Genomic DNA, 21,831 nt, shown 5'->3' with positions numbered 1-21,831 from the left:
TTCATGCCAAAGTATATCCGCCCATAGCGTTTCTGCTTGAAAGGATTCTTCATTCATCGCTCCAAGCAACGATTGTAAGTTTTACAATATAACTAAAACTACTCATACTTACTAAAGCGTCCCATGTGTGATGTCTGTAGGAGTGTTTTCATGCATATTTGTACATGCTATTGTAATGTAATCAAGCTAGCTTCGTTAGCTTTCGCAAATATGCCAACACGTCTACAAGTGTCCGTGTTAGTATTATTCACTTACAATGGCATTCTTTTTGTATTGTTCCACTTTAAAAAATTGTCAGCGTGGAGTTATTGAGTCTGTTTAGCTTCCACAGCTAGTGGGTCCATGACCGTGACTTCTGTTTTGTTTGATCTGCCGGTTTACTGCCGTGTTACAGACACCACTTGGAAACAATAAACGTATAAACATTTACAAAACATTTCATATTGGTGCAAAATGAAATATTTTTGTCTTCATAAAATGTGGTGGGTGCGGCTTAAATACCGGTGTGCTTAATAGCCCTGAAAATATATATGTATACATAAATAGTATTTATAATCTCATAGCAGTTTCTGCATGTTAAGAGTCTCTGTGGTGTCTTCGGCTGCAATCAATTAAGTTTGTTTGTTCACAGCTTGTTTTTTATTGAAATGTATATATATTAAAAATAATACATGATTCCGAACATTATAGAAGAATAATTACACAACTATTGGACTTGACTGTAATATTCAAAAATAATCCATGAAACATAGATAGCCAAACATGTTATTTTATTAAACTGTAACCTAGAAAACTATTTTAAAAAGTAATTCATCCTCTATTATATTCGACTTTTTCCCCAAAATATGTATCTTTTATGATATTTATATCACATTGGAATAATCAGGAAATGTATTGATATGATTTAATAATAAATGAGATTGAATGTTGTTTAACTCCTCAGCATCATTTATCAAGACAATGAAGAATATCAAAGTGACCTCCACATATTTCATTTTTCAACATGAGGCTAATGGTGGACCAACTTTGACTTGCAAGGTCATTTATCTTGACTGTCATTAGTACCAAACTCTGTGCCACCTCCACGACGTCAGCGCCTGAACTTTTAAAGCACAAAGCGTCAGGACGGCTTCTCCGCAGTAGCTGAGCGTTGCTAACCGATAGCATCGGCCCGTCACGTCGCTAAAGCCTCTGACAGGCGCGGAGAAAAAAACACTTGAACGCACACTTTCACGGATGCTTGGCCCGCACGTGACGACTGATCAAGCGCTTACGTCTTTTCCTGGAGAGCTCCCCACGGGAATTGAAAAGGTGTCCTGGATGGCTCGTAGGGCTGCAAAGACACACAAAAGCGTTTGTTAGACGATGAAAGCAATCACCACTGCCAATCGAGCGGAAGGGCGGCCATTTAGGCTGCCGTCTGCGGCAAGGAAGGAGTTAACAGTTTCCAGCACCAAGCTGCTGTCAGCGTGTCTGTGCTGCTCGCTGCTTGGGAGGGTGTGGAGCTAGCAGCTAGCTAGCGAGCAGCAGCTAACAGGCGAAGAAGGACTTAGTAAGCAAACGCAGCCTGAACTTGTTTTGTTATGCAACCTCTCCTCAACATTACCAGTCTTAGCAGCCATGTCCACTAGAGGGGGCACAAGCGACTCTCTGATTTCAGCACCACATCTGTGGACTGAAAGCACTTCAACTTAACCCTTTAGTTGCTGATCTACCTCAAATTGTGCTTTAAATTGCACACATGAGAACACAACCGCTACGTTTGCAACTTTGTCTCAAAGGCCGTCTGTTTTCTTGCTTTTGTAACGCTCATTATCAAGCTAAAACTGTGCAGTAGTAATGTACTTTGTGTGTTTGTTTACACAACTGTGCAGTGGTAATGTACTTTGTGTTTTTGTTTACACAACTGTGCCGTAGCAATGTACTTTGTGTGTTTGTTTACACTACTGTGCAGTAGTATTGTACTTTGTGTGTTTGTTTACACTACTGTGCAGTAGTAATGTACTTTGTGTTTTTGTTTACACAACTGTGCCGTAGTAATGTACTTTGTGTTTTTGTTTACACTACTGTGCAGTAGTAATGTACTTTGTGTTTTTGTTTACACTACTGTGCAGTAGTAATGTACTTTGTGTTTTTGTTTACACAACTGTGCCGTAGTAATGTACTTTGTGTTTTTGTTTACACAACTGTGCCGTAGTAATGTACTTTGTGTTTTTGTTTACACTACTGTGCCGTAGTAATGTACTTTGTGTGTTTGTTTACACTACTGTGCAGTAGTAATGTACTTTGTGTTTTTGTTTACACAACTGTGCCGTAGTAATGTACTTTGTGTGTTTGTTTACACAACTGTGCCGTAGTAATGTACTTTGTGTGTTTGTTTACACTACTGTGCCGTAGTAATGTACTTTGTGTGTTTGTTTACACTACTGTGCAGTAGTAATGTACTTTGTGTTTTTGTTTACACAACTGTGCCGTAGTAATGTACTTTGTGTTTTTGTTTACACAACTATTTATCATTTATTTAGTAATGTACTTTGTGTTTTTGTTTACACAACTGTGCAGTAGTAATGTACTTTGTGTGTTTGTTTCCACAGGAGAGGAGGATGTGCCCCAGTGCTGCATAATTCAAGATGACTGGTATTTAAGGTCAGCTTATTAAATGGGATTTTGTATGACATGTGTAGTCTTAGCTGTGTAATTTAGAACGGTGATTGTCAAACTATAATACGCAGGCTCCCTCTAGTGGTACGCCAAGGAATCACGTAATCAAATATTGTAATGACATGACTGAGCAGTTATCAGTGTTACTGTTCAAACCGTGTGTAATGTTACAGTGGGCAAAAATGTCAAATATACCTTGTCGAATAAAACTTCTGCCTTGATTTTAACAAATACTTGGGCCTACTCCGCTACTGTATCATAATGATGGTCGTACTTGGAGAGCCAGGTGGTTTCTGAGGTGGTACTTGACAACCACTGGTTTAGAAGCTAGATTTGTTCATTTAACATCTACCTGCAAGTTTTTTGCACCACATTCATTGACATTAAATGTGTATTAGTGCCTCCTTCACACAAAAAACAGGCTGTGGGAGTTTCCCCCCCCCCCCCCCCCCCCACACTTATTTACTATAAATATGTTTGAGAGCATTCTTCACAGGTCACTTCTATGTCAGACCAAGACAAAGCAGCAGCTTAGTGTCCAAGCAGGAAGTGAGGAGCTGCTTTATTTATGAAGTCCACCAATAGTACTAGCAACATTTGCATTTATTTATCTGTCCATTCTATAATAAGGCCAGCCATCCATCCATTTTCTACCGCTTATCCCTTTTGGGGTCGCGGGGGGTGCCTCAGCCTATCGCAGCTACAATCGGGTGGAAGGCGGTTTACACCCTGGACAAGTCACCACCTCATCGCAGCTACAAACCCATTTGGTTTAAAAGCCAAAGCAGCCAACCAGGAAGTGAGGAGCTGCTTTATTTATGAAATCCACCAATAGTACTAACAACATTTTATTTTTTGCATTCATTTAAATGTCTATTGTATAAAAAGGCCAGCTACAAACTTATTTAGTTTAAAAGCCAAAGCAGCCAACCAGGAAGTGAGGAGCTGCTTTCTTAATGACATCAAGTGTCAATCAAGCAAGAAGTCAAGAGCTGCTTTATTCATGAAATCCAGCGATAGTACCAGCAACATGTGCACGTATTGAAGTGTATATTGTGTGAAAAGGCTAGTTGTGCATGTATTTCAGTGTATATCGTGTAAAAAGGCTAGTAGTTTCAGGAAGTGAGGATCTGCTCTCACCTGCCCCAAAGAAGCCGGCAGCCATCTTGGAAGTTGTCTCCACAGCACAGCCCGGCTAAGCTAATTAAAACAATAACCGTGTAATCTCATCAAGTTTGCCTTCAAAGAGACCCTTTAACACCTGTATTGACTTTTTAACGCTATGTGAGTGTTTTAGTTGGGCGTGGGCGTCAACTGGGATGAGAAGGCGGGAGTCAGACAAACACACGCTGGGGGCGAACTAACTGCGACAAACGTTGACATTCAACAATAAAAAAAGATATATTCCGCTTGAATTGAATGTTTGCGGATGTTTTCAAGCAGCCAAACATCCGCTATGGTGCCAGTGAGGCCCGTGAGGCGCCTTCCTGCCCCGCTATGGCTCCCTCTAGCCGCCCTGCGTGTGTGCGCAGCGGCCTGGCCTGCCTGCTTCAACACCCACTAAAGTCACCAAATGACACCTGAAAACTTCCCTTTGTCGCCCCCACGCCGACTAGGTCGTCTGGACTTGGGATTCCAAGCCATTTTGGGCAGAATTGGGGTGAGAAGAAGCCATGAAGTCCTACCTTAGCTGCTTGATTCCACCCAAGGAAGTCTTCTCTCCAATGGCCAACCTCGACTGTCTCACGGCCTCCTTCTTCCCAGCAAGCCCTGCAGAGGACACGTCCATGTTGCTTCAACGTGTGGGGGTGAGCATATTACAATTAAGCTTTATTTAAAGGCCCACAGATGCCCCCCAAACCCTTCAAATCAATATATTGCTTCAAATGGACCCAATGTCCAAAATGCCATGTCAAAAAAGCAGGTCATAGGCCTAAATATGAGCACATTTCTCCTCAAATTTACACGAATCTCCCCCTTTGGTTTGAATTTATTCTGCTCCATCCTGCAGTCCAACACTTGGAACCAAGACTCTATTGTGAGCTGAGCTCCAAGAAGACTTTCAAACAGCCACTAAACCCCTGCAGCCTCCTTTAAAACGCAACAGACACTCTATTCATGACATTTCTGAGCCAAATAGACGTCTTTTCTGTTAGTTTGAACATTTAAATTCGCATTTCAAGCGAGAAAAAAAGGGCCAAGCAAAGGATGCTTAACGCGGCCTCTCCAGCAGGCGCAAGTGCACGGCGAGGCAAGTGCAGCCGCGCAGCAGCCCGCACTGTGTCCAACAACACATTTACAGCACGACATTGTTACATTTGGTCAAATCCCGCTGGAAGATTAAACGTCAGGCTTCAGAACGTGACGTCACGTCTCAGCCGGCTGCGCGCCACCGCTGCGCAAATGGCGCCGCGCAGCTCTCCAACAGTTGCCCTCACACTCGCTACGCGCTCAGACTGTGTGGATAATACGTGAAATGCAACTGCTCGGGGGATCTTTGAACATGCACAAGAGCCGTGAATAATGAGACATAAAGGAGCCTTTCAGCGCACACGGCCAGCGAAGGAGCTGTCCATTTTGTCCGCGCGCCAAATGACGTCAATCTTGTGCTTCCGTGACAGACCCTCAGCCCGGCCAGTGACAGACCCTCAGCCCGGCCAGGGAGTAGATCCTCCGCCGGAGAGAAGAGTATCCAGCGGCGGTTGCATGGTGGTAAATACTACTAAAAGAAGCCAAATAACGCAGCTGTGCTTCTCCCCCTGCAGCAAAGTGGCGCAGAAGTTCTCACCTCGAGCAGGAGGGAAAAAAAAGAAAAAAAAAGGTCTATCTCGCCTCGTCCACGCGTGGGCAGACCCGACGAGTGCGATCGTGGTCTAAAAAGCCCCCCCAGCATGGCAGCGTCTCTCCTCCGAGCGCAGGTTGCACCAGCAGGGCGCCCCCTGTCGGCGCAGTACACCCTTCAGCCAGAGAGGAGACGCGATAAAAGAACTCCAATCCTTGTCTTCTTTGTTAAAAATGGAGACTTGATGCTGCCTATAACCTGCTAGCCAAGAATATACAACAATTTTTCTCAAAAAAAAAGAGGAGAAATATAATCTTAGAGAAAAATGTAATTTAAAACATTTGTACGCACGTACAACACTTAAGACCTTCGGTATATCAGTATGTGGAATTAAATGATGGAATGGATTAAGCAAAGCAATCAAACAATGTACTAATATGATCCACTTCAAGAAACTCTTCAAACTCAAAGTGTTTACAAAGTACAAAGAAGAAGAACCATGACAAACATTTTCAATTTATTTCATCCACTCATTCTTAAAGTAATCTTACTTATCTCATCATATGAAATATGACTTTCTTCACCAATTATTATTATTAAATTCTTATTATTATTTATTTATTTTTATTGTGATTACCTATGGAGTTTATTGTGAATAAATTGAGAACAGGAAGTGCATAAAAAAGTTTCAGCAACTGTTATGTAAAGAAAAGGGGTAGGATTAAATAAGCTCTGCTTCTTCCTACTCCTTTTCAAACATGTTGAAAAGAGAAACTGGAAATTGTGATGTATCATGTTGTATGCTTGCATGTTCGAAATAAACTCAAACTCTAACTCTAATGCTCGTCATATTGTGGCGTGCAGCTGTCGACTGGATTTTATTACACGTCTGATGCACACTAACCTGCAGCTGTCACCGTGCATGAGACATTTTAAACCCAATGTGTGTGTGTGTGCTTCAAACTGTCTCTGGAGTCCATGGTCCACCATGAATGTTTTATATATTTAATGCATATATCATTGACAAATAAATGTTTCCATGTTACAAATGTTGTCAGTTTGAATGCACAATGCAATAAAAGACACCACAATAGCACTGTATGTGCTTGTTTTATTTCAACGCCATTTATAGCAGGACCAAAAGAAAGACGAGCTCAGAAGGCTGTAATGCGGCTGCTGGACGCTAGGGGCGCTGTAGTGCGAGTAAGGAAACGAAGGAGAAGCAAGGCTCCTTGTTAGTGCAAGTGAGGAGGAAACATCACCAATAAATAAGTCTTAATGTACAAAATCAACTACACAGAATCCCCCCCAGTCCTTCGGTGTCGGCGTACAAGTCCCCGCCGTCGTGTGCGTCTCCCGAGGGCTCCGTGTTCTGGAGAGGGTAGTGCGAGGGCGCCGTCTGGTGCAGGGCCGTTTTGCGTGAGTGGTAGTAGCGCCTGGAGGACGCTCGCCACGCCTCCCTCTGCTGGGCCTGCGACTCCTGAGGTAGCATGGAAATGGGCGCTCGCTTCCTTTTGCTCCCGAAAGCGAGACAATGCAGGTTGGGCGGGGAGGCGGAGTAGTGAGGCTCCATCTGGTGGTGGAAGGGCCCCGGGCGGGCCAGGGCCGACTGCTGGCGGGCCACCTTGCGGGCGTAGTATCGCCTGGAGGCCGCTCGCCACGCCGCCCTCTTCAGCCTCTGGGCCTCCTCGGGTAGATCCGCCATGGACACTCGCTTCTTCCTGCTCCTGAGGGGTATGACAAAGTTAGCACTGAACTAACAAGTAACACCTGTGAGTATACAAGTAACACCTGTGAGTATACAAGTAACACCTGTGAGTACACGAGCAACACCTGTGAGTACACGAGTAACACTTGAGTACACAAGTAACACCTGTGAGTATACAAGTAACACCTGTGAGTACACGAGTAACACCTGTGAGTACACGAGTAACACCTGTGAGTATACGAGTAACACCTGTGTGTATACGAGTAACACCTGTGAGTACACGAGTAACACCTGTGAGTACACGAGTAACACCTGTGAGTACACGAGTAACACCTGTGAGTATACGAGTAACACCTGTGTGTATACGAGTAACACCTGTGAGTACACGAGTAACACCTGTGAGTACACGAGTAACACCTGTGAGTACACGAGTAACACCTGTGAGTATACGAGTAACACCTGTGAGTACACGAGTAACACCTGTGAGTACACGAGTAACACCTGTGAGTATACGAGTAACACCTGTGGGTATACGAGTAACACCTGTGAGTACACGAGTAACACCTGTGAGTACACGAGTAACACCTGTGAGTATACGAGTAACACCTGTGAGTAGACGAGTAACACCTGTGAGTACACGAGTAACACCTCTGAGTATACGAGTAACACCTGTGAGTACACAAGTAACACCTGTGAGTATACGAGTAACACTTGTGAGTACACAAATAACACCTGTGAGTACACAAGTAACACCTGTGAGTACACGAGTAACACCTGTGAGTACACGAGTAACACCTGTGAGTATACGAGTAACACCTGTGAGTACACAAGTAACACCTGTGAGTACACGAGTAACACCTGTGAGTACACGAGTAACACCTGTGAGTACACGAGTAACACCTGTGAGTATACGAGTAACACCTGTGAGTACCCGAGTAACACATGTGAGTACACGAGTAGCACCTGTGTGTACACGAGTAACACCTGTGAGTAGACGAGTAACACCTGTGAGTAGACGAGTAACACCTGTGTGTACACGAGTAACACCTGTGAGTACACGAGTAACACCTGTGGGTATACGAGTAACACCAGTGAGTATACGAGTAACACCAGTGAGTATACGAGTAACACCTGTGAGTACACGAGTAACACCTGTGAGTACACGAGTAACACCTGTGAGTACACGAGTAACACCTGTGAGTACACGAGTAACACCTGTGAGTACACGAGTAACACCTGTGAGTATACGAGTAACACCTGTGAGTACACGAGTAACACCTGTGAGTACACGAGTAACACCTGTGAGTATACGAGTAACACCTGTGGGTATACGAGTAACACCTGTGAGTACACGAGTAACACCTGTGAGTACACGAGTAACACCTGTGAGTATACGAGTAACACCTGTGAGTAGACGAGTAACACCTGTGAGTACACGAGTAACACCTCTGAGTATACGAGTAACACCTGTGAGTACACAAGTAACACCTGTGAGTATACGAGTAACACTTGTGAGTACACAAATAACACCTGTGAGTACACAAGTAACACCTGTGAGTACACGAGTAACACCTGTGAGTACACGAGTAACACCTGTGAGTATACGAGTAACACCTGTGAGTACACAAGTAACACCTGTGAGTACACGAGTAACACCTGTGAGTACACGAGTAACACCTGTGAGTACACGAGTAACACCTGTGAGTATACGAGTAACACCTGTGAGTACCCGAGTAACACATGTGAGTACACGAGTAGCACCTGTGTGTACACGAGTAACACCTGTGAGTAGACGAGTAACACCTGTGAGTAGACGAGTAACACCTGTGTGTACACGAGTAACACCTGTGAGTACACGAGTAACACCTGTGGGTATACGAGTAACACCAGTGAGTATACGAGTAACACCAGTGAGTATACGAGTAACACCTGTGAGTACACGAGTAACACCTGTGAGTACACGAGTAACACCTGTGAGTACACGTGTAACACCTGTGAGTATACGAGTAACACCTGTGATTATACGAGTAACACCAGTGAGTACACGAGTAACACCTGTGAGTACACGAGTAACACCTGTGAGTACACGAGTAACACCTGTGAGTACACGAGTAACACCTGTGAGTACACGTGTAACACCTGCGAGTACACGAGTAACACCTGCGAGTACACGAGTAACACCTGCGAGTACACGAGTAACACCTGCGAGTACACGAGTAACACCTGCGAGTATACGAGTAACACCTGCGAGTACACGAGTAACACCTGTGAGTCTACGAGTAACACCTGTGAGTACACGAGTAACACCTGTGAGTCTACGAGTAACACCTGTGAGTACACGAGTAACACCTGTGAGTACACGAGTAACACCTGTGAGTACACGAGTAACACCTGTGAGTACACGAGTAACACCTGTGAGTACACGAGTAACACATGTGAGTACACGAGTAACACCTGTGAGTACACGAGTAACACCTGTGGGTACACGAGTAACACCTGTGAGTACACGAGTAACACCTGTGAGTACACGAGTAACACCTGTGAGTACACGAGTAACACCTGTGAGTACACGAGCAACACCTGTGAGTACACGAGCAACACCTGTGAGTACACGAGCAACACCTGTGAGTATACGAGTAACACCTGCGAGTATACGAGTAACACCTGCGAGTACACGAGTAACACCTGCGAGTACACGAGTAACACCTGCGAGTACACGAGTAACACCTGCGAGTACACGAGTAACACCTGCGAGTACACGAGTAACACCTGCGAGTACACGAGCAACACCTGCGAGTACACGAGCAACACCTGTGACTATACGAGTAACACCAGTGAGTATACGAGTAACACCAGTGAGTACACAAGTAACACCTGTGAGTATACGAGTAACACCTGTGAGTACACGAGTAACACCTGTGAGTACACGAGTAACACCTGTGAGTACACGTGTAACACCTGCGAGTACACGAGTAACACCTGCGAGTACACGAGTAACACCTGCGAGTACACGAGTAACACCTGCGAGTACACGAGTAACACCTGCGAGTACACGAGTAACACCTGCGAGTATACGAGTAACACCTGCGAGTACACGAGTAACACCTGCGAGTCTACGAGTAACACCTGTGAGTACACGAGTAACACCTGTGAGTCTACGAGTAACACCTGTGAGTACACGAGTAACACCTGTGAGTACACGAGTAACACCTGTGAGTACACGAGTAACACCTGTGAGTACACGAGTAACACCTGTGAGTACACGAGTAACACATGTGAGTACACGAGTAACACCTGTGAGTACACGAGTAACACCTGTGGGTACACGAGTAACACCTGTGAGTACACGAGTAACACCTGTGAGTACACGAGTAACACCTGTGAGTACACGAGTAACACCTGTGAGTACACGAGCAACACCTGTGAGTACACGAGCAACACCTGTGAGTACACGAGCAACACCTGTGAGTACACGAGTAACACCTGCGAGTATACGAGTAACACCTGCGAGTATACGAGTAACACCTGCGAGTACACGAGTAACACCTGCGAGTACACGAGTAACACCTGCGAGTACACGAGTAACACCTGCGAGTACACGAGTAACACCTGCGAGTACACGAGTAACACCTGCGAGTACACGAGCAACACCTGCGAGTACACGAGCAACACCTGTGACTATACGAGTAACACCAGTGAGTATACGAGTAACACCAGTGAGTACACAAGTAACACCTGTGAGTATACGAGTAACACCTGTGAGTACACGAGTAACACCTGTGAGTACACGAGTAACACCTGTGAGTATACGAGTAACACCTGTGGGTACACGAGTAACACCTGTGGGTACACGAGTAACACCTGTGAGTACACGAGTAACACCTGTGAGTATACGAGTAAAACCTGTGAGTACACGAGTAACACCTGTGAGTACACGAGTAACACCTGTGAGTACACGAGTAACACCTGTGAGTATACGAGTAACACCTGTGAGTACACGAGTAACACCTGTGAGTACACGAGTAACACCTGTGAGTATACGAGTAAAACCTGTGAGTATACGAGTAAAACCTGTGAGTACACGAGTAACACCTGTGAGTACACGAGTAACACCTGTGAGTACACGAGTAACACCTGTGAGTACACGAGTAACACCTGTGAGTACACGAGTAACACCTGTGAGTACACGTGTAACACCTGTGAGTACACGAGTAACACCTGTGAGTACACGAGTAACACCTGTGAGTATACGAGTAACACCAGTGAGTATACGAGTAACACATGTGAGTACACGAGTAACACCTGTGAGTACACGAGTAACACCTGTGAGTACACGTGTAACACCTGTGAGTATACGAGTAACACCTGTGATTATACGAGTAACACCAGTGAGTACACGAGTAACACCTGTGAGTACACGAGTAACACCTGTGAGTACACGAGTAACACCTGTGAGTACACGTGTAACACCTGTGAGTACACGAGTAACACCTGTGAGTACACGAGTAACACCTGTGAGTATACGAGTAACACCTGTGAGTATACGAGTAACACCTGTGAGTACACGAGTAACACCTGTGAGTATACGAGCAACACCTGTGAGTACACGAGCAACACCTGTGAGTATACGAGTAACACCTGTGAGTACACGAGTAACACCTGTGAGTCTACGAGTAACACCTGTGAGTACACGAGTAACAAATGTGAGTACACGAGTAACACCTGTGAGTACACGAGTAACACCTTTGACTACACGAGCAACACCTGTGGGTACACGAGTAACAAATGTGAGTACACGAGTAACACCTGTGAGTACACGAGTAACACCTTTGACTACACGAGTAACACCTGTGAGTACACGAGTAACACCTGTGAGTAGACGAGTAACACCTGTGAGTAGACGAGTAACACCTGTGAGTAGACGAGTAACACCTGTGAGTACACGAGTAACACCTGTGACTACACGAGTAACACCTGTGAGTATACGAGTAACACCTGTGAGTACACAAGTAACACCTGTGAGTATACGAGTAACACCTGTGAGTACACGAGTAACACCTGTGAGCATACGAGTAACACCTGTGAGTACACGAGTAACACCTGTGAGTACACGAGTAACACCTGTGAGTACACGAGTAACACCTGTGAGTACACGAGTAACACCTGTGAGTACACGAGTAACACCTGTGAGCATACGAGTAACACCTGTGAGTACACGAGTAACACCTGTGAGTACACAAGTAACACCTGTGGCTACACGAGTAACACCTGTGAGTACACAAGTAACACCTGTGAGTACACAAGTAACACCTGTGAGTATACGAGTAACACCTGTGAGTACACGAGTAACACCTGTGAGTATACGAGTAACACCTGTGAGTACACAAGTAACACCTGTGACTACACGAGTAACACCTGTGAGTACACAAGTAACACCTGTGAGTACACAAGTAACACCTGTGAGTACACAAGTAACACCTGTGAGTACACAAGTAACACCTGTGACTACACGAGTAACACCTGTGAGTACACAAGTAACACCTGTGAGTACACAAGTAACACCTGTGAGTATACGAGTAACACCTGTGAGTACACGAGTAACACCTGTGAGTACACGAGTAACACCTGTGAGTATACAAGTAACACCTGGGAGTATACAAGTAACACCTGTGAGTACACGAGTAACACCTGTGAGTACACAAGTAACACCTGGGAGTATACAAGTAACACCTGGCTGTAACCCGCTTATGTTGACCAACCGCCTGTGTCGACCAGCATGTTCTTTTCACTAAAAAGATGTCAACATACATGGTTGACCACTTAGGAATCAATCCTGTCAAAAATGGGTCCATTTATGTAAACATGCACAGAGACTTCCTGTTCGGTGCATATTAATCTTCAAAATAAAAGCATGGCAGTATTAACCAGGATTCAACTGACAAAATGCATCCACCTCATTTCTTCCCCCAGATTGGTAGCCACCGGATGACAGAATTGCACACGTCCAAAAACGTTGATGTCACTGCAGAGACGCCAAACAACGGAAAAGAGGAGAAAAAGGGGAAAAAAAAAAAAAAGGATTATGTTGACAACCGCTTGTGTCAACGTCAGTCTAAGGGGGGTTGGTATGAACAGGCTCTAATGTGCTCATGCCTACAATCTACAATCTCACATGCAACAAATGAGAAAATAAGCCGGTAATGTTGGTTGACAACTGCTTATGTCGACGTCAGTCAGCTTGTCTGAGGCGCGTCAACATAAACACACTGTATATCACGCTTCCACGTGTTCATACATTTGATTGTTGCTGTAGTGAAAACATGCAATTAAAAACAGAAGAAAAAGAAACAACAGTTGTTGTCAAAGTGTTGATCATTCTTACGAGTCTCACCTCAGCTGCTGTGCTTCTGTCATCCGCTGAGCGACTGCATCTGCATCCCCGTAGTTCATGCCCTCCATGTCCTCCAGTTGTTCTGCAACAAACATGTCTTCTTCATCATGCACAAACATGAAACAAACATGTCTTCTTCATCATGCACAAACATGAAACATGAAACAAACATGTCTTCTTCATGCACAAACATGTCTTCTTCATGCACAAACATGAAACAAACATGTCTTCTTCTTCATGCACAAACATGAAACATGAAACAAACATGTCTTCTTCATGCACAAACATGTCTTCTTCATGCACAAACATGAAACATGAAACAAACATGTCTTCTTCATGCACAAACATGAAACATGAAACAAACATGTCTTCTTCATGCACAAACATGTCTTCTTCATGCACAAACATGAAACAAACATGTCTTCTTCATCATGCACAAACATGAAACATGTCTTCATCATGCACAAACATGAAACATGAAACAAACATGTCTTCTTCATGCACAAACATGAAACAAACATGTCTTCTTCATGCACAAACATGAAACAAATGAAACAAACATGTCTTCATCATGCACAAACATGAAACAAACATGTCTTCTTCATGCACAAACATGAAACAACATGAAACAAACATGTCTTCTTCATCATGCACAAACATGAAACATGAAACAAACATGTCTTCATCATGCACAAACATGAAACAAACATGTCTTCTTCATGCAGAAACATGAAACAAACATGTCTTCTTCATGCACAAACATGAAACAAACATGTCTTCTTCATGCACAAACATGAAACAAACATGTCTTCTTCATGCACAAACATGAAACAAATGAAACAAACATGTCTTCATCATGCACAAACATGAAACAAACATGTCTTCTTCATGCACAAACATGAAACAACATGAAACAAACATGTCTTCTTCATCATGCACAAACATGAAACATGAAACAAACATGTCTTCATCATGCACAAACATGAAACAAACATGTCTTCTTCATGCAGAAACATGAAACAAACATGTCTTCTTCATGCACAAACATGAAACAAACATGTCTTCTTCATGCACAAACATGAAACAAACATGTCTTCTTCATGCACAAACATGAAACAAACATGTCTTCTTCATGCACAAACATGACACAAACATGTCTTCTTCATGCACAAACATGAAACAAACATGTCTTCTTCATGCACAAACATGAAACAAACATGTCTTCTTCATGCACAAACATGAAACAACATGAAACATGAAACAAAAATGTCTTCCTCATGCACAAACATGAAACAACATGAAACATGAAACAAACATGTCTTCTTCATGCACAAACATGAAACATGAAACAAACATGTCTTCTTCATGCACAAACATGAAACAACATGAAACATGAAACAAACATGTCTTCTTCATCATGCACAAACATGAAACATGAAACATGTCTTCATCATGCACAAACATGAAACAAACATGTCTTCTTCATGCACAAACATGAAACAAACATGTCTTCTTCATGCACAAACATGAAACAAACATGTCTTCTTCATGCACAAACATGAAACAAACATGTCTTCTTCATGCACAAACATGAAACAAACATGTCTTCTTCATGCACAAACATGAAACAACATGAAACATGAAACAAAAATGTCTTCCTCATGCACAAACATGAAACATGAAACAAACATGTCTTCTTCATGCACAAACATGAAACATGAAACAAACATGTCTTCTTCATGCACAAACATGAAACAACATGAAACATGAAACAAACATGTCTTCTTCATCATGCACAAACATGAAACATGAAACATGTCTTCATCATGCACAAACATGAAACAAACATGTCTTCTTCATGCACAAACATGAAACAAACATGTCTTCTTCATGCACAAACATGAAACAACATGAAACATGAAACAAAAATGTCTTCCTCATGCACAAACATGAAACAACATGAAACATGAAACAAACATGTCTTCTTCATGCACAAACATGAAACATGAAACAAACATGTCTTCTTCATCATGCACAAACATGAAACATGAAACATGTCTTCATCATGCACAAACATGAAACAAACATGTCTTCTTCATGCACAAACATGAAACAAGATGAAACATGAAACAAACATGTCTTCTTCATGCACAAACACCAATGCTGACACACGTTACAAACATACAACAGATGTTTGCCAACAATAACAAAATACTGCCTGCATGCCCAACATTTATGCATTAAAATGCACACACTCCTCATTCTGTAATAAACAGGAAGTTGCAAAGCAAGGTTGGTTGCATAAACAGGAAGTTGCAAAGCAAGGTTGGTTGCATAAACAAAGGCACTCGCTAACCAAACAAGGCAGGAAGTGATCAGTGGGCGGGACACACTAAAAGACAATCAGGTAATTAAAGACTTCTAAGGTGATCCAGGTGTCAGGCCTGTCACTCAGTGATGTTACCTTCGTCCCAACAAAGACCTCCATCTCGCTCCTGCTGCTCCCTAAATCTCTCCTCGCTCATTTCCCACTTGATGAGCACGGCGTCGATGTCGCATGGCTCCTCTTTGACGGCGAGGCCGCTGGAAGAAGGCGAGGGGGACTTCCCGGAGGCTTCAAACGTGCCCGAGGGGTCTGCCGAGTCTGGGTGTGGACCTGCTCGGCTGATGGGAGGTAAGGGGAGAGCTGCTGGTGCCTCCTGCCTGACGGAGGGGCTGGCAAACAGTCCCACTGTGGATGGAGGAGTTCAAATACCTTCTCTTTATTCTTGTTCTACAACACTGGACCTCATCATGATTATTATTGCTTATCAGAAGACTTAGATATAACTGGCTGAACTATAGACAATCCCACATCTAACATTATGATTATTATTGCTTATCAGAAGACTTAGATATAACTGGCTGATTATAGACAATCCCACATCCAACATTATGATTATTATTGCTTATCAGAAGACTTAGATATAACTGGCTGATTATAGACAATCCCACATCTAACATTATGATTATTATTGCTTATCAGAAGACTTAGATATAACTGGCTGAACTATAGACAATCCCACATCTAACATTATGATTATTATTGCTTATCAGAAGACTTAGATATAATTGGCTGAACTATACACAATCCCACATCTAACATTATGATTATTATTGCTTATCAGAAGACTTAGATATAACTGGCTGAACTATAGACAATCCCACATCTAACATTATGATTATTATTGTTTATCAGAAGACTTAGATATAACTGGCTGAACTATAGACAATCCCACATCTAACATTATGATTATTATTGCTTATCAGAAGACTTAGATATAACTGGCTGAACTATAGACAATCCCACATCTAACATTCACTTTCTGCTGCTATTTTCAGGTGTGTCCACTTACAACAATAAAGATTTGTATGTGTACTTATCGATGGCCAATTACAACAAGAAACATGTGTAAGTATACTTGACCATGTCCACTTACAACAATAAAGATTTGTATGTGTACTTATCGATGCCCAATTACAACAAGAAACATGTGTAAGTATACTTGACAATGTCCACTTACAACAATAAAGATTTGTATGTGTACTTATTGATGGCCAATTACAACAAGAAACATGTGTAAGTATACTTGACCATGTCCACTTACAACAATAACGATTTGTATGTATACTTATGGATGGCCAATTACAACAAGAAACATGTGTAAGTATACTTGACCATGTCCACTTACAACAATAAAGATTTGTATGTGTACTTATCGATGGCCAATTACAACAAGAAACATGTGTAAGTATACTTGACCATGTCCACTTACAACAATAAAGATTTGTATGTGTACTTATCGATGCCCAATTACAACAAGAAACATGTGTAAGTATACTTGACCATGTCCACTTACAACAATAAAGATTTGTATGTGTACTTATTGATGGCCAACTACAACAAGAAACATGTGTAAGTATACTTTACCATGTCCACTTACAACAAAAAAGATTTGTATGTGTACTTATCGATGGCCAATTACAACAAGAAACATGTGCAAGTATACTTGACCATGTCCACTTACAACAATAAAGATTTGTATGTGTACTTATCGATGCCCAATTACAACAAGAAACATGTATAAGTATACTTGACCATGTCCACTTACAACAATAAAGATTTGTATGTCTACTTATCGATGGCCAATTACAACAAGAAACATGTGTAAGTATACTTTACCATGTCCACTTACAACAATAAAGATTTGTATGTGTACTTATCTATGGCCAATTACAACAAGAAACATGTGTAAGTATAATTGACCATGTCCACTTACAACAATAAAGATTTGTATGTGTACTTATCGATGGCCAATTACAACAAGAAACATGTGTAAGTATACTTGACCATGTCCACTTACAACAATAAAGATTTGTATGTGTACTTATCGATGGCCAATTACAACAAGAAACATGTGTAAGTATACTTGACCATGTCCACTTACAACAATAAAGATGTGTATGTGTACTTATTGATGGCCAATTACAACAAGAAACATGTGTAAGTATACTTGACCATGTCCACTTACAACAATAAAGATTTGTATGTGTACTTATCGATGCCCAATTACAACAAGATACATGTGTAAGTATACTTGACCATGTCCACTTACAACAATAAAGATTTGTATGTGTACTTATTGATGGCCAATTACAACAAGAAACATGTGTAAGTATACTTGACCATGTCTACTTACAACAATAACAATTTGTTTGTGTACTTATTGATGGCCAATTACAACAAGAAACATGTGTAAGTATACTTGACCATGTCCACTTACAACAATAACGATTTGTATGTGTACTTATTGATGGCCAATTACAACAAGAAACATGTGTAAGTATACTTGACCATGTCCACTTACAACAATAAAGATTTGTATGTGTACTTATTGATGGCCAATTACAACAAGAAACATGTGTAAGTATACTTGACCATGTCCACTTACAACAATAAAGATTTGTATGTGTACTTATTGATGGCCAATTACAACAAGAAACATGTGTAAGTATACTTGACCATGTCCACTTACAACAATAAAGATTTGTATGTGTACTTATTGATGGCCAATTACAACAAGAAACATGTTTAAGTATACTTGACCATGTCCACTTACAACAATAACGATGTGTATGTGTACTTATTGATGGCCAATTACAACAAGAAACATGTGTAAGTATACTTGACCATGTCCACTTACAACAATAAAGATTTGTATGTGTACTTATTGATGGCCAATTACAACAAGAAACATGTGTAAGTATACTTGACCATGTCCACTTACAACAATAACGATTTGTATGTATACTTATGGATGGCCAATTACAACAAGAAACATGTGTAAGTATACTTGACCATGTCCACTTACAACAATAAAGATTTGTATGTGTACTTATTGATGGCCAATTACAACAAGAAACATGTGTAAGTATACTTGACCATGTCCACTTACAACAATAAAGATTTGTATGTGTACTTATTGATGGCCAATTACAACAAGAAACATGTGTAAGTATACTTGACCATGTCCACTTACAACAATAACGATTTGTATGTGTACTTATTGATGGCCAATTACAACAAGAAACATGTGTAAGTATACTTGACCATGTCCACTTACAACAATAGCGATTTGTATGTGTACTTATTGATGGCCAATTACAACAAGAAACATGTGTAAGTATACTTGACCATGTCCACTTACAACAATAAAGATTTGTATGTGTACTTATTGATGGCCAATTACAACAAGAAACATGTGTAAGTATACTTGACCATGTCCACTTACAACAATAAAGATTTGTATGTGTACTTATCAATGGCCAATTACAACAAGAAACATGTGTAAGTATACTTGACCATGTCCACTTACAACAATAAAGATTTGTATGTGTACTTATTGATGGCCAATTACAACAAGAAACATGTGTAAGTATACTTGACCATGTCCACTTACAACAATAACGATTTGTATGTGTACTTATTGATGGCCAATTACAACAAGAAACATGTGTAAGTATACTTGACCATGTCCACTTACAACAATAAAGATTTGTATGTGTACTTATCGATGGCCAATTACAACAAGAAACATGTGTAAGTATACTTGACCATGTCCACTTACCACAATAAAGATTTGTATGTGTACTTATCGATGGCCAATTACAACAAGAAACATGTGTAAGTATACTTGACCATGTCCACTTACAACAATAAAGATTTGTATGTGTACTTATCGATGGCCAATTACAACAAGAAACATGTGTAAGTATACTTGACCATGTCCACTTACAACAATAAAGATTTGTATGTGTACTTATCGATGCCCAATTACAACAAGAAACATGCGTAAGTGTACTTAGTGATGTCTTAATACAAGGAGAAACATGCATAAGTGTACTTAATGATGTCTTAATACAAGAAACATGTGTAAGTGTACTTAGTGATGTCTTAGTACAAGGAGAAACATGCGTAAGTGTACTTAGTGATGTCTTAGTACAAGAAGAAACATGCATAAATGTACTTAGTGATGTCTTAATACAAGGAAAACATGCATAAGTGTACTTAATGATGTCTTAATACAAGAAGAAACATGCGTAAGTGTACTTAGTGATGTCTTAATACAAGGAGAAACATGCATAAGTGTACTTAATGATGTCTTAATACAAGAAGAAACATGTGTAAGTGTACTTAGTGATGTCTTAGTACAAGGAGAAACATGCGTAAGTGTACTTAATGATGTCTTAATACAAGAAGAAACATGTGTAAGTGTACTTAGTGATGTCTTAATACAAGAAGAAACATGCATAAATGTACTTAGTGATGTCTTAATACAAGGAGAAACATGCGTAAGTGTACTTAATGTCTTAATACAAGAAGAAACATGCGTAAGTGTACTTAATGATGTCTTAATACAAGAAGAAACATGCGTAAGTGTACTTAGTGATGTCTTAATACAAGGAGAAACATGCATAAGTGTACTTAATGATGTCTTAATACAAGAAGAAACATGTGTAAGTGTACTTAGTGATGTCTTAGTACAAGGAGAAACATGCGTAAGTGTACTTAATGATGTCTTAATACAAGAAGAAACATGTGTAAGTGTACTTAGTGATGTCTTAGTACAAGGAGAAACATGCGTAAGTGCACTTAATGATGTCTTAATACAAGAAGAAACATGTGTAAGTGTACTTAGTGATGTCTTAGTACAAGAAGAAACATGCATAAATGTACTTAGTGATGTCTTAATACAAGGAGAAACATGCGTAAGTGTACTTAATGATGTCTTAATACAAGAAGAAACATGCGTAAGTGTACTTAGTGATGTCTTAATACAAGGAGAAACATGCATAAGTGTACTTAATGATGTCTTAATACAAGAAGAAACATGTGTAAGTGTACTTAGTGATGTCTTAGTACAAGGAGAAACATGCGGAAGTGTACTTAATGATGTCTTAATACAAGAAGAAACATGTGTAAGTGTACTTAGTGATGTCTTAATACAAGGAGAAACATGCATAAGTGTACTTAATGATGTCTTAATACAAGAAGAAACATGTGTAAGTGTACTTAGTGATGTCTTAGTACAAGAAGAAACATGCTTAAGTGTACTTAACAATAACTCAAAGGAGCAACTTACTTACAAGAGAAACTTAGTTCCTGCTGCCCAACTTCCGGCTCCGTGTCCCCGCCATCGGCTCTCTCCTCCCCGGCCTGCAGCTCACCTGAGCGCGGCGAGGTCACCTGGTCACGCGCGCTCCCGGAGGCCATCGCACACGCGCAGCCGTTGCAGCAGCGGCGCCGCGCGTGCACGTCGGCCTCCATGGCGCGCATCCGGTCCTCCAGCCGCTGGATCTCTTTGTCCCTGTCGGCCACCATCCTCTGGTACTCGCGGCTGCGGCCGCTGTTGACGCCGTACAGCACGTTTAAGATGGAGTCCACCGCCAGTCGGATGGCGTTCTCCACCACCTGCACCTCGTCATCGCGCAGGTGCGCGTGCACGCTGCTGTTTGGCGCTAAAGTCATCCTCGTCAGTCTTTGTTGTCTTGGCGGCTAGCAGCTAGCACTAGCATACAGCGTCGTGCTCGCTGAAGTCACATTTAACTCACGGATCTCGAGCTTGTCGTCGACACTAAACTTTACAATGAGACTATTTGGAAGCAGAACCTTTGTAAATGTTTAAAAGCATTACCCTTCTGTCCACTTAGGATGCTGCCAGCTTGCTTCTTTGCCACTTTTCCTCTCAT

The 21,831-nt window shown here is 41.6% G+C and overlaps 2 protein-coding genes and 1 long non-coding RNA gene across 4 annotated transcripts in view; 1 reads left to right on the top strand and 2 right to left on the bottom strand.

The window, feature by feature from the left end:
* LOC133659719 (protein rapunzel-like) overlaps positions 1 to 4,456 on the bottom strand; it is a 15,267-nt gene extending 10,811 nt beyond the window's left edge. Inside the window, exons 1-2 of the mRNA XM_062062356.1 lie at positions 4,347 to 4,456; positions 1,275 to 1,333 (exon numbers count right to left, since the gene is read on the bottom strand). Coding sequence (XP_061918340.1) covers positions 1,275 to 1,333; positions 4,347 to 4,450 — 163 coding nt within the window. The 5' untranslated portion in view covers positions 4,451 to 4,456. The remainder of the gene's footprint in view (positions 1 to 1,274; positions 1,334 to 4,346) is intronic.
* LOC133659720 (uncharacterized) overlaps positions 1 to 6,745 on the top strand; it is a 21,582-nt gene extending 14,837 nt beyond the window's left edge. The window contains exons 2-4 of the long non-coding RNA XR_009827706.1: positions 2,595 to 2,646; positions 4,278 to 4,469; positions 5,283 to 6,745. This is a non-coding gene — a long non-coding RNA (uncharacterized LOC133659720). The remainder of the gene's footprint in view (positions 1 to 2,594; positions 2,647 to 4,277; positions 4,470 to 5,282) is intronic.
* LOC133659716 (uncharacterized) lies at positions 6,541 to 21,831 on the bottom strand. Of its 2 annotated transcripts, XM_062062346.1 has the most exons (5): positions 21,229 to 21,831; positions 16,007 to 16,273; positions 13,543 to 13,624; positions 13,105 to 13,173; positions 6,541 to 7,170 (listed from the first exon to the last, which is right to left on the bottom strand). In XM_062062346.1, the coding sequence occupies exons 1-5, from the start codon at positions 21,608 to 21,610 to the stop codon at positions 6,732 to 6,734; spliced, it is 1,239 nt and encodes a 412-aa protein (XP_061918330.1). In that variant the 5' UTR covers positions 21,611 to 21,831; the 3' UTR covers positions 6,541 to 6,731. The 2 variants fall into 2 exon arrangements, with proteins under 2 accessions (XP_061918330.1, XP_061918331.1); XM_062062347.1 differs by lacking the exon at positions 13,105 to 13,173 and having other exon boundaries at positions 21,229 to 21,830.

This window comes from Entelurus aequoreus, linkage group LG11 (assembly GCF_033978785.1).
Source record: "Entelurus aequoreus isolate RoL-2023_Sb linkage group LG11, RoL_Eaeq_v1.1, whole genome shotgun sequence".
NCBI classification, from domain to species: domain Eukaryota; kingdom Metazoa; phylum Chordata; class Actinopteri; order Syngnathiformes; family Syngnathidae; genus Entelurus; species Entelurus aequoreus.
This window is presented reverse-complemented; position numbering and strand designations above follow the sequence as displayed.

Bases quoted from the DNA above. Each gene is read 5' to 3' on its own strand.
- LOC133659716 (XM_062062346.1), bottom strand. From the start codon at position 21,610: ATGACTTTAGCGCCAAACAGCAGCGTGCACGCGCACCTGCGCGATGAC. The intron at 16,274-21,228 runs GTAAGTAAGTTG...CTCCATCCACAG, and splicing joins GCAGGAACTAAGTTTCTCTT to TGGGACTGTTTGCCAGCCCC. The intron at 13,174-13,542 runs GTGAGACTCGTA...GCGTCTCTGCAG, and splicing joins ACAGAAGCACAGCAGCTGAG to TGACATCAACGTTTTTGGAC.